The 13,849-nt window shown below is 33.2% G+C and overlaps 1 protein-coding gene across 4 annotated transcripts in view; it reads left to right on the plus strand.

Moving 5' to 3' along the window:
* The window catches only part of IFT88 (intraflagellar transport 88), a 50,835-nt gene that overhangs the window by 13,832 nt on the left and 23,154 nt on the right, over positions 1 to 13,849 (plus strand). For all 4 annotated transcript variants that reach the window (XM_026853893.1, XM_026853901.1, XM_026853878.1 and 1 more), the window contains 9 exons: positions 66 to 297; positions 1,830 to 1,900; positions 2,347 to 2,433; positions 4,980 to 5,079; positions 9,485 to 9,571; positions 10,225 to 10,411; positions 10,979 to 11,087; positions 12,335 to 12,485; positions 13,647 to 13,762. In XM_026853893.1, the coding sequence (XP_026709694.1) occupies positions 66 to 297; positions 1,830 to 1,900; positions 2,347 to 2,433; positions 4,980 to 5,079; positions 9,485 to 9,571; positions 10,225 to 10,411; positions 10,979 to 11,087; positions 12,335 to 12,485; positions 13,647 to 13,762 (1,140 nt within the window). The remainder of the gene's footprint in view (positions 1 to 65; positions 298 to 1,829; positions 1,901 to 2,346; positions 2,434 to 4,979; positions 5,080 to 9,484; positions 9,572 to 10,224; positions 10,412 to 10,978; positions 11,088 to 12,334; positions 12,486 to 13,646; positions 13,763 to 13,849) is intronic.

Here is a 13,849-nt window from a genome sequence, read left to right on the forward strand (position 1 = left end):
ACCAGTTTTGGATACAGTATGACTTAATAGTTAAAACATAACCTAATCCTGATTTCTTTATTTAGGATTAAAATAATGCAAAATATTGGAGTTGCATTTATTAAAACTGGCCAATATGTTGATGCCATTTCTTCATTTGAACATATAATGAGCACATCCCCAAACCTGAAGGCAGGCTTCAACTTGATCCTATGTTATTTTGCTATTGGAAATGGTGAGCAAATGAAAAAAGCCTTCCAAAAACTGATTGCAGTTCCCTTGGAAGTGGATTATGATGACAAATACATTTCACCAAATGTAAGTTTGAACAAAATAAACTGTGTCTTTGTATGGTAAATCAAGAGTAAGGGGAGGAGACATTCAGCATTTGGACTGTACTGAATTGATGTGTATTTACATGTCTAAAATAAGTGGTTATTTTACCGGCATGTACTTAATGTGGCAGTACTGCTCAGAGGTGTAAAATGAGAACATTCAAATCCTTTTTTCCTCAAAAGATATGATGTACATAAAATCCATACTGCATGATTATCTTCATAACAATTCTATTGAAATTATCTGGGCTGACATACATGGCTCAATTATTGCTTTACCTCCTTTATTTACATAAAATTTTAATAAAATATAAGATAAAATAAAGGGAGGAAAGCAATGAGTTATCTCAAATGTGTGCTAATAAAACTTCTAATGCTGTAGTGTTATTTTACAGAAGAAAATTTTAGTAAAGTTTACATATACTTAGTTTATGGAAACTGGACTTCCTTTGTATCATGAAACAGGCAGCTCATGATGTTAAAGACAGGATAAAGAGGTTTAGGGTCCCTCCTAGAAAGGTCCTCTATAGAAAGATCAAGGCAAGCCTTTTATATTCTCTTAGCAATCTCTTTGTCAGTGATGCAAAGCTTCCTTTTTCAGTCCTAAAGATCAAAGATATAATTAGTCTTCCAACTATCTGCAGCTTAAGAGTAGCTGTTACTTCCTCATGTTATAGTATAAGCAAATAAAATTTAATATATGAAGCATATATATTTATTGATAGATATGTATATAATTTCCTATATATCTTTTCGTATATAATTGAGATATATAGATCTAATTTCTCATATTAGGAATTATGTACCAGTAGGGGTCATTAAATTAATTAATTGAAGGCTATGTAAGATCATTCACTGGAAGAAAGGCTTTAGACTGTAGAAGTTCTTTGTAAGTATAGGCAAGCTATAGTTTTACATTTCAAGTTCTGTGTTTTGTTACAAAGAGGTTAGAGAAAAGATCACAAGTTTCCTTCTGGTCTTTATTTTGTATAAATTTATAATCTGTCCCCAATAAATGAGGAAGGGGTGGCTACCCAGCATACTTGCATTACTTCTTTTAGAACTAACATAGATATGTGATAGAAACCACAAAGGTGATCATGTGTGTGCTTGTAATGAGAAGGTAGCACAAGCCCTCATCTGCTGAATACCACTGCAGTTCAGCAAGCTTAGGCATGCTCTTATTTTTAAGCATGTGAGTATTCTCACTGTGATTTGCAGCCTTCCTAGTCTAATACACGTGACATTAACTATATCTATTAACAACCCTAATGTGAGCTATGACCGCATACACAAGCAGAAAACCAGGATTAAAGTAGTTGTAACGCCAAATTCAGATTTTGTGGTTAGAAAAGTACTTTAAACTGAAGCTAGCTTTTCGAAACATGAAAAGTAAATAACTGACTTTATTGTCTACGTAATTTGCATCAATTTATGTTTACAGTCATATTGTCTGTAAAATAATTAAAATGTATGTATACTGTCATAATTTGCAGTTGTTTTGTCCCCGTCCAGGATGATCCACATACAAATCTACTGATTGAAGCCATTAAAAATGACAGCTTAAGACAAATAGAACGTGAGAGGTAATGGTGGAATCTGTTCCTTCTTGACTGTGGTGCCATGGATTTTAGCTCCTGAAAGCATTGTCTTCTCACATGTCCACAGCTCTTGTTATAAAAGTGTCCTCATAATTCTTAGGAAAGAACATACTTGGGAGAACCAGTGGGATAACTCAGTTTAGTGTACTGTACTGAATTAGAATATCTACCCCAGATATATCTACCAGATATCTACCCCAGCTATAGGTTACACTGCTTAAAACCTGCAGCATTGGTTTTTTTTAAAAATAGAACTGCAGTGTGCAGTGAAAGAAAAACAGAAAAACCGAGAGCTTAATCAAGATATAGGGCAGTAGTGGGAGCAGGGGACTGTTTAGATTGAATTCTGAAGCCAGAACAAGATTTGATTATTTTTTCTAGACATGTTTTTGAAATGGTGACATGCTTGTGTATTGGGTTTTTTCCCTTAGGAAATCCATGGCAGAGGAATATATCATGACAGCTGCTAAACTCATTGCACCAGTAATTGAGACATCTTTTGCAGTGGGCTATGACTGGTAAGAGTCAAGCAGGGCTTTTTCTTTTTTTCTGAACTATATGCCAATCCTTTGTGCTGATAATGAAACCAGATTCACGAAAATAAACAGCCTGGAAAACATCATTTACTGCAAATCTCAAACATCGTGGCCAGGCTATTTTCAATTTGCCTCCATAATGCTGTGGAGAAGAACAAAACAAAGCATTAGAGTCTATTCTGTGTTAAAAATTAATTTCATTTATCACTGAAACTCAACTGCTAATTACACATTTTGAACTGTTCTGTAATAGCACAAAAAGAGCTTCTTAAAATTCAATTTAATTTTAAAATTAAATTTGAAAATTTAAGAGTTTAAGGCAATGATCACTACTTTTTACTGTACTTTGAAGATAGCATAATGAAGACTTGGGATGTCTAAGAAGTTTTCATCACTCCATAGAGTCATGATATAAAACACTGGAATCTAAATATTATTTGAAAAGTTTATTTGCATTTTGTTTATAAACTTAATAAATACAGACTTAATCTACTGTTTCTTAAACATTTATGCAAGTGTATACTGTGATAGGCTGCTGATACAGTTCACCATTTTGACTTTTTTTTATCCACTTTATTCTTCAATTAACAACTTAACTTTTGCTTTCTGTCGTATTTTCTACAGCAGAATACTCTTCTCTTTAAAACAAAATAAAATAGACACTCTTCCTATAAGGACAGTATAAAAAATTATTAACATAACTTTTCAAGATATATTTTAAACTATTTTTTAGTTTTTTATTATAAGGACTTCTATATTTTCGGTATTTTTAATAACATTATTGGAAAATAACATGTACACAAACAAATATTGTGTATCTACAGCCACAGCATTGCTAATGTTCAGTGTCTGGGAAGTGAAGGAATACGGATGGGAAAAGAGAATTTTCCTTTACCTGGTTTTTGTTTTGTTTTGTTTTTTTCCAGTTAGGATTATTTTCAAATTTTGCAGGTCATATAATTATAATTTACTAATGAAGGTGTTTATACTAACATGAAATAATCTCCCACACAGACATGTTTAGTCTGCTAGAGTCCACAAGGTGGTGTTTGATGATTTAATAATCATTATAATCTTATAATTTCCCTGCTTTTGCCATTGTGATTTACCAGAACTTAAACAGGATATCTTAAGAAATTAGCTTGCTGCTTTATAACGTGTTAGCACGAGTAGGTCAGATATGTTTGCTCTGTATCTTTTGTTCAAGAAAACTGGAAAAGGTTGTCAGATGCTCAGTTTCCTTATCTGCTATCCACAAAATACTTGTCATGAAGTAAAAGACTCTAATTTCTGTTCTGGCTAATTAAACGGCTTCTGGTGAGATGTGTGGGATTGTTTTGTGTGTATCAGGACAGATTTACTCTTTTTTTCTTCTAGGCTGAGGTACTCAAGCCCAGGGAAGAAGTTTAATAAGTAGTTTGAACTTGGTTTTCCAACACTATACTTTGTTATGAGTCCTCTGAGTATTAAGTGTGCTTTTAAACAGATTAATTTTATTTACAGAAATAAAATGGGGATAAATAATCTTTGGATTTCTTAATTAAAATGTGACATAATCTTGGGACTATTCTGTCATATTCATTATGTGCATTTTATGGTTAAAAGATGTTAACAGTAACAATTGAAAACTGTTTTTTGACTTTTACTATAGATGTTTTTGCAGAAATTGCTATTTTTTCAATATAATTTTTCCTCCAACTTCAAAAGGCATTTGTATATTTTGTATAGAGACTCTCCATGTGCCAGCCTAATTATAGCAGTAGGCAGTTTGTTAAACTTTTGGCATATTAGCCAACTATTAGAAGAAAAGAAAAAGGCTTTCCACCTTAAAAAAAAAAAAAGTGGAAGGGATTAAAGAAGCACCCCACAAAATTGTTCATTTAGTGTGCTAAATTCCGAACAGTATATGCATACAATAAATAAAGGTCTTGCTCCAAATGATTGGGCAGTTTTAAAGTAAACCACATCAAACCCTGGAAGATGGTGTTTGTGAATGAACATCAGAAGCGTCTGCTGTGTTCTGTTCTGCCCTCATTTTGCAGATGACCCTAAACCAAAAGTAACAGGGGGATGACCAGAAAGAGGTTTATTATTATGATTAGTATTATCATGTAGCTCAGGGACACAATCTGTAGTCTCTGGCTTTGTTCACTAAGCTGGTTGATGGGCTTGGTACTATATGCAACAGGAGATGAGATTTGAAAAATCATCTGATGGAATGTATCCAGAGAAAATTATTTGAAAAATTATCTTAGTATCTGACATCAAGTATCCTTAAGTGATGGAAATTAACATGCTATTTAAGCAGCTGAATAAAAAAAAAAAGAGAACAGAGATAGTAGTAGTATTAAGGTAGATTGTGGGAATAAAATTTTTTTTCACATATTTTTAATCAAAGTGCTCTTTGCCTCTGTAGAGAAAGAATAGCTAGGAACAACTTGTTTTGGAAAGCAAATTTGCTGCATAAGTATATAACTTAGCGACATTTGCACGGATGCATTTTGTTTATGGCTTTCTTTTGTTTGCAGGTGTGTTGAAGTAGTAAAAGCTTCCCACTATGTAGAGTTAGCCAATGACCTGGAAATAAATAAAGCCACTACTTACTTGAGGCAGCAGGATTTTAACCAGGTATAGTAACTTTTCACATTGCTATTTTTAAATACTGTATTGTCAATGATACCTTTCTTAGCCACAGGATATTCTTCAGCAAGGGAAAGAATGATTTATGCAAACATAATGTTTATTATATTGATGCTGCTCTTTATAAACTTTATAAAAAAAACTGTTAAGAGATGAGTTTTATCTAAATTAAATTTCTGCCACAGAACTTAAAATTAATGCAGTTCATGTAAAAATTTTGTTATCTTCACTGGGTGTCCAAGCTGTCATTACAGTTAATGGAACTGTAGTCAGTACAGTCATCAGAGCCTAGAAACCATGTTGCTAATGAACACGGAGGTGTTTTCATCAGTGAGCTGAATCTTTCTCTCAGTTTGGTTGATTATAGCACCAAAATATAGGCAAGTGCACTTCATATGTGTTATTATTATTTATGTTACAGTATTCTCACTGTTCCCTATGTACTACAGCACTCCCTGACATACTATAATCTGACCTTGAACTTCAGTCAATACAAACTGGAATTAAACTAAGTATCTGCTCAGGAGCTTGGACAGTTCTGCATCTCTTAGGAAAGATTGCATCCCTGGAGGGCAGAGAGGGCTAGGATGAATCACAGTTACTGAAAAGATATTATAGCAGTTTAAGCCACAGAGTAAGTTAGCAAGTGAGCAAGGTCATAGGAAAGATACAGTATTGGTACTTCCAAGTAAAACCATAGCTTGTTGCTCAAAATTCATTAACTGGCAGAAGCTCAGAAGATAGATCTAACAAAATCTTTGTGATTTTATGGTTTTTATTGTTCATATTATTACATGTTCCCTTTTCATTGTTTTGTTGCATTTTAAAAATATATATGTGAAGTAACTTTTGGCTACATGTAAATTATTTATGCATGTTTATGTAGGTAAGATATCTTTCTTCAACTGGCCACCCAGTCACTAGTTATGACAAATTTCTTGCCAATGAATTTTATGCTGAACTACCTTCATGTTAAAAATCATCACCAATCTCTTGCTGATAAGTGTGGCTTATCACAGCCACAGGCTGTTAACTGTAGCTTTGCTCTTCTATGTGTATAAACTGCCAAAGTAGGTGTATAAATTAATACAAAACTTACCATGTTTAAGTTTTTGGTATTATCTAAGTGAATGTGCAGCTTTCTTACAATGTTTTCTTTTAAGACAAGTGCATGTTTTGCTCTTAGTCAAATTTTTGTAGGTTGTGGGACAATTTATACTGGGTTTTCCTTAAAATTGTCCTGTGATCTTTGCCTGTGGAAGAAAAGCTTGGTTTGAAATGTGAGCAGTTGGAAAACAGCTTAATCTGAACAAAAAGCAGCTCAGATATCTAACAGGATTTGTCCAATTTCCTTGTAACATGCACTGTTCAGTACATTCAATGATAGTGATGCTGAATAAGTAAGAATGAATACAGCAACTCCCAGACTACAAATGGCAAGAAGTATGAGAGATCATATACAGCAAATTTACAGCTGAACTGAATACCTCTGTTATCTTCTACGGTCCTTTACCTTCCTATAGCTTGGAGGGATGCACAAAGGGCCACGTGCTTAACTTTAGACCATTTTCCTTCTCACATTTAAGCCTTTCTGATTTCCTGAGCAGCTCTTGCTCCTACTGTCTGTCCTGTCTTCTCCTTCCCTGTAGATACAGCAAAACAGTGATCCTTTATTATACTGCATGTCTGACTGATATTTATTCTGAGATCAGGAAGCAGTTTGAGAGTTTGGAAAATGTGGGGCAAATCTGGTAGCTTTACTGATGACAGCTTTTGGAGGGTGATTGTGTTACAGATAGATAAACAGTCATATGATCTCAAGAATGTGCAATTTTGATGGTAATTTTTTGTGATTTCCAGTTAGTATCCAGTATAGGTTTAAAAAAAATCAATTCTCAGAGGTAAAATGAGATACAGAGATTGTTGGTGATGTTTCTGTGTATAACTCCAGTGGAGGGAGAAGGAAATGTGTTGGAAGTTAGGAATAAGTGGAGAAGATGCTCTTTTTATTTTGATTATGTGATAGAAGACCTTAAACCTGCACTGGAACTACTTAATAGTAGAGTGGGATGGCAGAATGGTGATTGCAGTCATCTTTTTTTTTTTTTTTCTAATAAAACTGCAGCTGCCACTTATATTCATCCTGTCTGTCTGTTCATACACTTACTAACTCACCACCTGCTCAACACACCTTTGGCTGAAGAACAAGAATGGAAACTTTTTGAAACATTCAGTTTCAAGGCTAAAAGTTTTATTGTGTTTCAAAAAAGAATTGAAATAGATTTCTGTTGTAACTATAATGGGCTTAACTATGTGCTTATCATAATGTGTTATTTTAAAACAGTCCTAGTAAAAAGATAAATAAATAAATTCAGGGTGGAAATTACCATAATATGTGCAGATTGTGTTTTATTAGTAAGGAGTTTTGTGTATGAGATATTTTGAATGTTTTTTTAATTTCAAAGAAAAACTTCAAAAATTAATTTAAAAAGGAAGTTCTGCAGGTCAGCCATGCAACTCCTTAACATTTCTGGCAGATCCTGCTTGGGTCAGGCAAGCTGCTTTGAAGTTTAATTTCTGTAAGCAAGTAATTTAGGTACATTGAATACATGTTGCATAATAATGATTTGGACAATCTGTGTTTTGATTGTTGAATCTAAGTAATTGTTATTGTTGAGATTAAGAAGTTAGAAGTTATTTAGAAATATATAAATTTAGCTAATGATACAGTGGAGCATTTCAACTTTGCAAGGGCAAAAGGAGTATTGCTATGGATTTTCATCATAGGGCTCATACTTGCTGAAATGGTTTGAGACCTGCAGCATAATTTACCAGTAAGTTAACAGAGTTCAGACTTCTATTAACTTTTCATTATACATGAAAAAGATATTATTTCCACTTTAATTTTTGTCATTAAAGGTACCATTTAGCAGTAAAAGCAAAGGTAAATGAATCAGCTACAATGGGAAATGGCTTTTCAGAAAACTTTGTAGCTCTAAGTTCACTAAAAGTTAATTCCATTGTAAGAAATGCACAGCTTTTACTCAAAGAAGCAAGTCTTTCCTCAAGAGTAAAGTATCTCAGATAAAGTAGTGTTACATCTGTAGATATTTAGGACCATTCTTTTTTTGGAGAAAGTCACAAATGTATGTAAAAGTTTAAAATTATCCTAGTTGAAATCTTTCATTTCAGAGACCACAAAATGTAAAGCCTAACTTTTGAAGTGCTATTCTTGATTGAAATCAGTGTATTTCTTTAGAGATTCTTCTATTATTAGGAGAATATTATGATCTTTAGTAGTTCATAGTTCTTGGGTGGAAAGTAATTGACTAAATTAATGTACTACATCTAGCTGTATATACTTTGTTATTTTACATGTCATTAGTACAGTCATGTTTTTTGTGTAAAGTAACTGTAAAAACAGTATGTATGACAGTCAGTTAAAACTTGTTTCCTTTATGTTTGTTTTGGCATTTCACATATGGTATCATGCATTCACTTTGATATGTAAACAGCAGCTTATAGGTTTCATATAAAGGAAGAAAGAAACTTTTGAACTAATGTTGATGGCTAAATTGAGGTTGCCACATCTGTGTTGTAATAGATGTTGAAACTGGGCTCACAGTGATATTCTAAGTTTGTGTAATTAATATAAATATTTAGTGTAAAGAAGCCAGATTTTTCTTAATTTAGACTGCTGTTACAATGTTACCACATAGTCAATGAAAAAACAAAGCTGTCTTTTATTTCAAAGTTGCTTTGATAGTTTATTAGCTATAAATTTGTTTAAGTTTTGTCCATAAATGTCTTTATTTTGAAGTTTATGAAATTTAGTTTTCATGTAAAAGTCTTAAAAAAAAAATCTTCTGGCCTCAGTCTTCATGTTTAAGTACTTCCTAAACTTAGATAGCTGTCATCTTATTACACAAGTCTTGTATATTTTTTTTCTTATATAGCATGTACTTTTTCAACTTTTTAATAAGAGTTTTAGTCAGTCCTTTTTTGTTCACTTAACTGGAAAAATACGATGAGAATTTTAATTAATTGACTAGATTAAAAGCAAATAATATAAACTTTTGTATGTGTAGCATTGTCATATATCTGTGTACTTCAAGGTAGCCATATCTAATCTAAATTTTGAAGAAGTAATAAATAGCTAATACTATTGAAACTTTGTGACCAAGAATAATATTATGTATAATACATAGATATACTTCTGTGTGTACATGCTACAAGCATATGTTACAATCTCTAGTAATTATCATGTATGTGAGTATATGACTTGGTAGTTTATCAGTGCTTTCTGAAAGAATATTGGTATAAATTTGCTTCAGTAAATTGTTTCCAAAGTATGTAAGTTGTGGGAAGTAAATTGTTTCCAAATTATTTCTAGGCACTGGAGACTTTAAAAATGTTTGAAAAAAAGGATAGCAGAGTAAAGAGTGCAGCTGCAACAAACCTTTCATTCCTTTATTATTTGGTAAGTACTTCAACAAAACCAGTTAACTGCAGTTTATGTAGCAACTTCTGTATCTTTGTAGCAATTTTTATGTCTGTCTCAATAATCTCAATAAACAACAAGAAGCTGGCTGTTAGAGGAGTTATTCTGAAACACTCATTCTTGGCTGTAGTTGAAGTTTGGAGCATGTCCTTTGTATCCTGTTGCTGGGAGGGAGAGTGAGATGGAGCCCCAAGTCACAGTATTTTTGTATGCCTGCAGTGTGATTTGTGCAGAAGCTCAGCAGCTGCATTTAAAACTCAAGTCCTGAAGACCCTGGCTAAACTTCAGGAACATGTGAAGTATGTAGGTTAGGCAGGTGTGTTTGTGTATGAAGCTTGTAAGATACGGGGATTTATTTTGTTGTTTAAAGAAATACCACTTTGTTGCAATAAAGAAAACTTCCAGACTGAATGGGACAGAGTGGCAAAACATGTCTCAAGTGTTAAGTTCTTTGAAACTTAAAAAAGATGATCTGCCTTATGCAAATACATAAGGAATATTTAGAACTGAAGAATGTATTGCTTTTTTCATCCTCAATCTTTTGAAATTGCGCTATATTAATTGTAAGAGGCCACGGCTGCAAGAAAATTGACTGACAAATGACTAATACAATGTTTGTTTTGTTCATGCAGGAGAATGAATTGGCACAAGCAACTAACTATGCAGATTTAGCTGTAAATTCTGATAGGTACAATCCAGCAGCTCTAACTAACAAAGGAAATACTGTTTTTGCAAACGGAGACTTTGAAAAAGCAGCTGAGTTTTATAAGGAAGCTCTCAGGAACGATTCGTCTTGCACTGAAGCACTTTATAATCTTGGTAAGCTCGAGGTGCTTTTGTGATTTAGCTTTTGTCTAAAGGACACACTAGTGTTTCTGAAAATCTGGCTTTCAAAGTTTTCTTGTATAGAAATATATAGTAATTATTATTTCTTTGAGTCATTTATGTTATAGCAAGGTATTAAATTGTACTTCCTATCTGTTCTGCAAAAAAATACCAGTGTTATCATCTAGTAACTGCAGATGTTTATGTCACTTTGAAGATGAAAATTTCTGCTATCTTAATAACAATATACCAATTTTAGCATTATTAAACCATCATGAGTCATTCCCCTCTAAAAACCCTCCTCTTCCCTTATTCATCTTGTTCAAGAAATGAGATTACATATGTTCTTGGTCTTTGATTAGATTCTTGTTCCTTGTGTTTATCAGTTTGGTTAAGCAATACTAGCTGGTAAGAATTATGAGCATGGCTCTCATGAATAGAGTCCATCAATATCAAGGCAGGTATACTGCCTCCGAGTACCATGTTCCTATTTAATTTTTCTTGGTTATTCTGTTAGTTAATATGCTGAAGTAATCTTTTACTGTAACCTTCTTTTTTTAGGTTTAACATACAAGAAGTTAAACAGAATAGATGAAGCTTTGGATTGTTTTCTGAAACTCCATGCAATCCTTCGAAATAGTGCTCAAGTCCTTCACCAGATAGCAAACATGTATCTTTTTCTGGATTATGATAAGGGATGGTGGTTTTAGTAAACTCCTTTAATCTGAAATATGCGTTTGAATCATGACACGATGACTTAGAAACTTAATGTAGTATTCATTATGATTAGGATGGTCATGCATGGAGTCATTCTCTGATGTTTGTGAAAACAAGAACAGAACTTACAACCTCCTCAGACATTTCCAGTGAAGCAAATGAAGAAATACATTAAGACTGCTCACATTGCAGGGAATACATTTACACTCAGTATAAAATTGTGTACTGGATTTTTTTTTAAATGGTGATTTTTAATTTTTTTTTTAATTGAAACAATGTGGCAGATGTCTGTCCCCAGCAGTGCAAAAGCTTAACAGATTTAAAAGCTGAGGAGGGGAGAAGTTAGCTTTGTACATCACTAGTGATATTCTACACTGTGAATTTCTTTAACAATGCTTCTGAGGATGTGCAAACTGTAATAAAATTCTCTCCAATGCAGAACACATTCCATTTGCTGTACTACACTTTTAAGAATAGTGAGGGTAATAAAAATATGTTTTAGTCAGTAAAATAAGTAACATCCAAAAATACAAAAAGGCTGTGATCTCTATTCCTTGTATAGCCCCTTTACAACAGCATAAATGTCCCTACAACTCCCAGTTCCCATCTGAGGGAGAATTTATTTTCTCCAATGCAATGTGAGTGTTGCTTTCCACCAATACTCAAAAGCTTTTTCCATGAAGAGTAGGGAGCAGCAGAAACTGAGAAAACATGTTGGGCAGTTAACTCCAGCTCACACTGCTGCAGAGGTGTGAGCTGTTGTGCTACTCAGGGGTGGCTGAGAAAGGGAGAGCACACTGCAGGCCTTATTACAGCTAAAACTGCCTCTGTTCTCTGGACCAGAATCATACACTGTGCTGTGCATCTTAGACATACAGCAGAAAATCTCACTGCATGCAAAAGTCTGTTCCTGAGGATAGCAGTTTTACCTAATCGTTTACATTTACAGCCCAAAGTCCTGTTGAGCCCAAAGTATCAAGCCTCTGAATATTTCTCTTTATTCTGTGTAACAAAAATACTTTGTGATAGGAATGAAATTATGAAAACAATGTGGGTTTTTTTCTTTTTAAAAAAAAAGTATCTCCACACTACAGTGACTGGCGTATCTGTCCAGCATGTGGATTACATTATGTAAAGTAGTAGGAATTCTGAGTAAATCAAAATATCATCAGCATCACTCCTTGACTAAAGAAAACTCAGATTTGAGATCATGGAAGATCCCAGTCAAGCCATAGAGTGGCTCCTGCAGTTGATCAGCGTAGTACCAACTGATCCGCATGTACTTTCAAAGCTAGGGAAATTATATGATAATGAAGGTGATAAATCTCAAGCTTTTCATTATTACTACGAGGTACTTGTTCTTTATTGCTTTTCCAATGCACTTGGTCCTAATTAAAGGAAATTTTTTCATAGGTTCCTATATCAAATTAACAATTGATTCATTTAAACTTTTTAAAATATTATCAAAAAAAAAATTTAAAAAAGGTGTTTTGTGGGACAGAGTTGACAAAATACTATTTTTGGAGTCAGATCCTAAGGAAACACATAGCCTGTGTTTCCACATGGTATTTGACCTCAGACTTTTATTTTTTGTATGGTCATTGTTTACACTGACCCCTAACAATTTTAATTTAAAGTGTAGTCTGAGACAAAATAAAAACTCATATAATAAATGTAATTTTAAAGGTGTGTAACATGATTGCATTGATTGGAAGCTATATCTGTATAAAGGATATGGAGATATATATATATATAATGTGTTTGGGTTTATGTTTGTAAGTTTTTATATATATATATATATTTTAGTGGTATAGATACATGTTATGTATACAGTTGCTTACAGATAGGCATCCTCTCTCATTTCAAAGCAGCTAGAGTACTGTCTGTAGTTTGTACAGAGATTCTTCTGTTTAGAAACAGGAATAAAACAGAAGTTGCTTTGCTGAAATCTGAGAATTCTTTTTATTTGTGTAAAGCGAGGATGACCAAAGGCTGTGTTCCAATCTGTATATTAGTGGAGTTGTGCTTGATGGTAATTTTGCTACCTATTTCAGTGGTAATTTCCAAAAAGCCGAAAATGCTGTTTACATACATATGTATTTCATAGAAAATAATGCTTTTAGGTGAGTTTCCCAGCAGACTGATTTCAGTGTGGAATTGTACACATATTTGTTAACATTGTTTAATGTTTTAGGTAACTTATTCACATGTAGATGTGATCTAAGTAAACATTTTTGCTGTTGCAAACTATGTAAAATATATTTCAAATAAGGTTAGATGGAAAATGTGACAGACTCATCTTGGGTAACTTCGAAAAAGAATTCTGTAATTAGAAAATTTGGCATACTTTTTTTTTTTCAGGATTACTTAGTATAGCACACTACTTCTATTCATGTATTACATGGTTTTGGCATCTGGAGAATTAAACACTTGAGTAAGATATTCCAGAAGTAACATAAAGATGTTGTTTATCACTAAAATTGTGTTTCTTTCACCTTTCCTATTTTGTCAGTCATACCGGTATTTCCCTTCAAACATTGAGGTCATTGAATGGCTTGGAGCCTATTACATTGACACCCAGTTTTGTGAAAAAGCTATTGAGTACTTTGAAAGAGCAGCACTTATCCTGTAAGTAATTATTAGATTATGCCTACTCAAATATTTCATGATTAGATATCCATAAGTATACTTAAAGATAAATTAGTTGGATAACTT

This window comes from Athene cunicularia, assembly GCF_003259725.1.
Source record: "Athene cunicularia isolate RWA chromosome 1 unlocalized genomic scaffold, athCun1 chr1_part1, whole genome shotgun sequence".
NCBI lineage: Eukaryota > Metazoa > Chordata > Aves > Strigiformes > Strigidae > Athene > Athene cunicularia.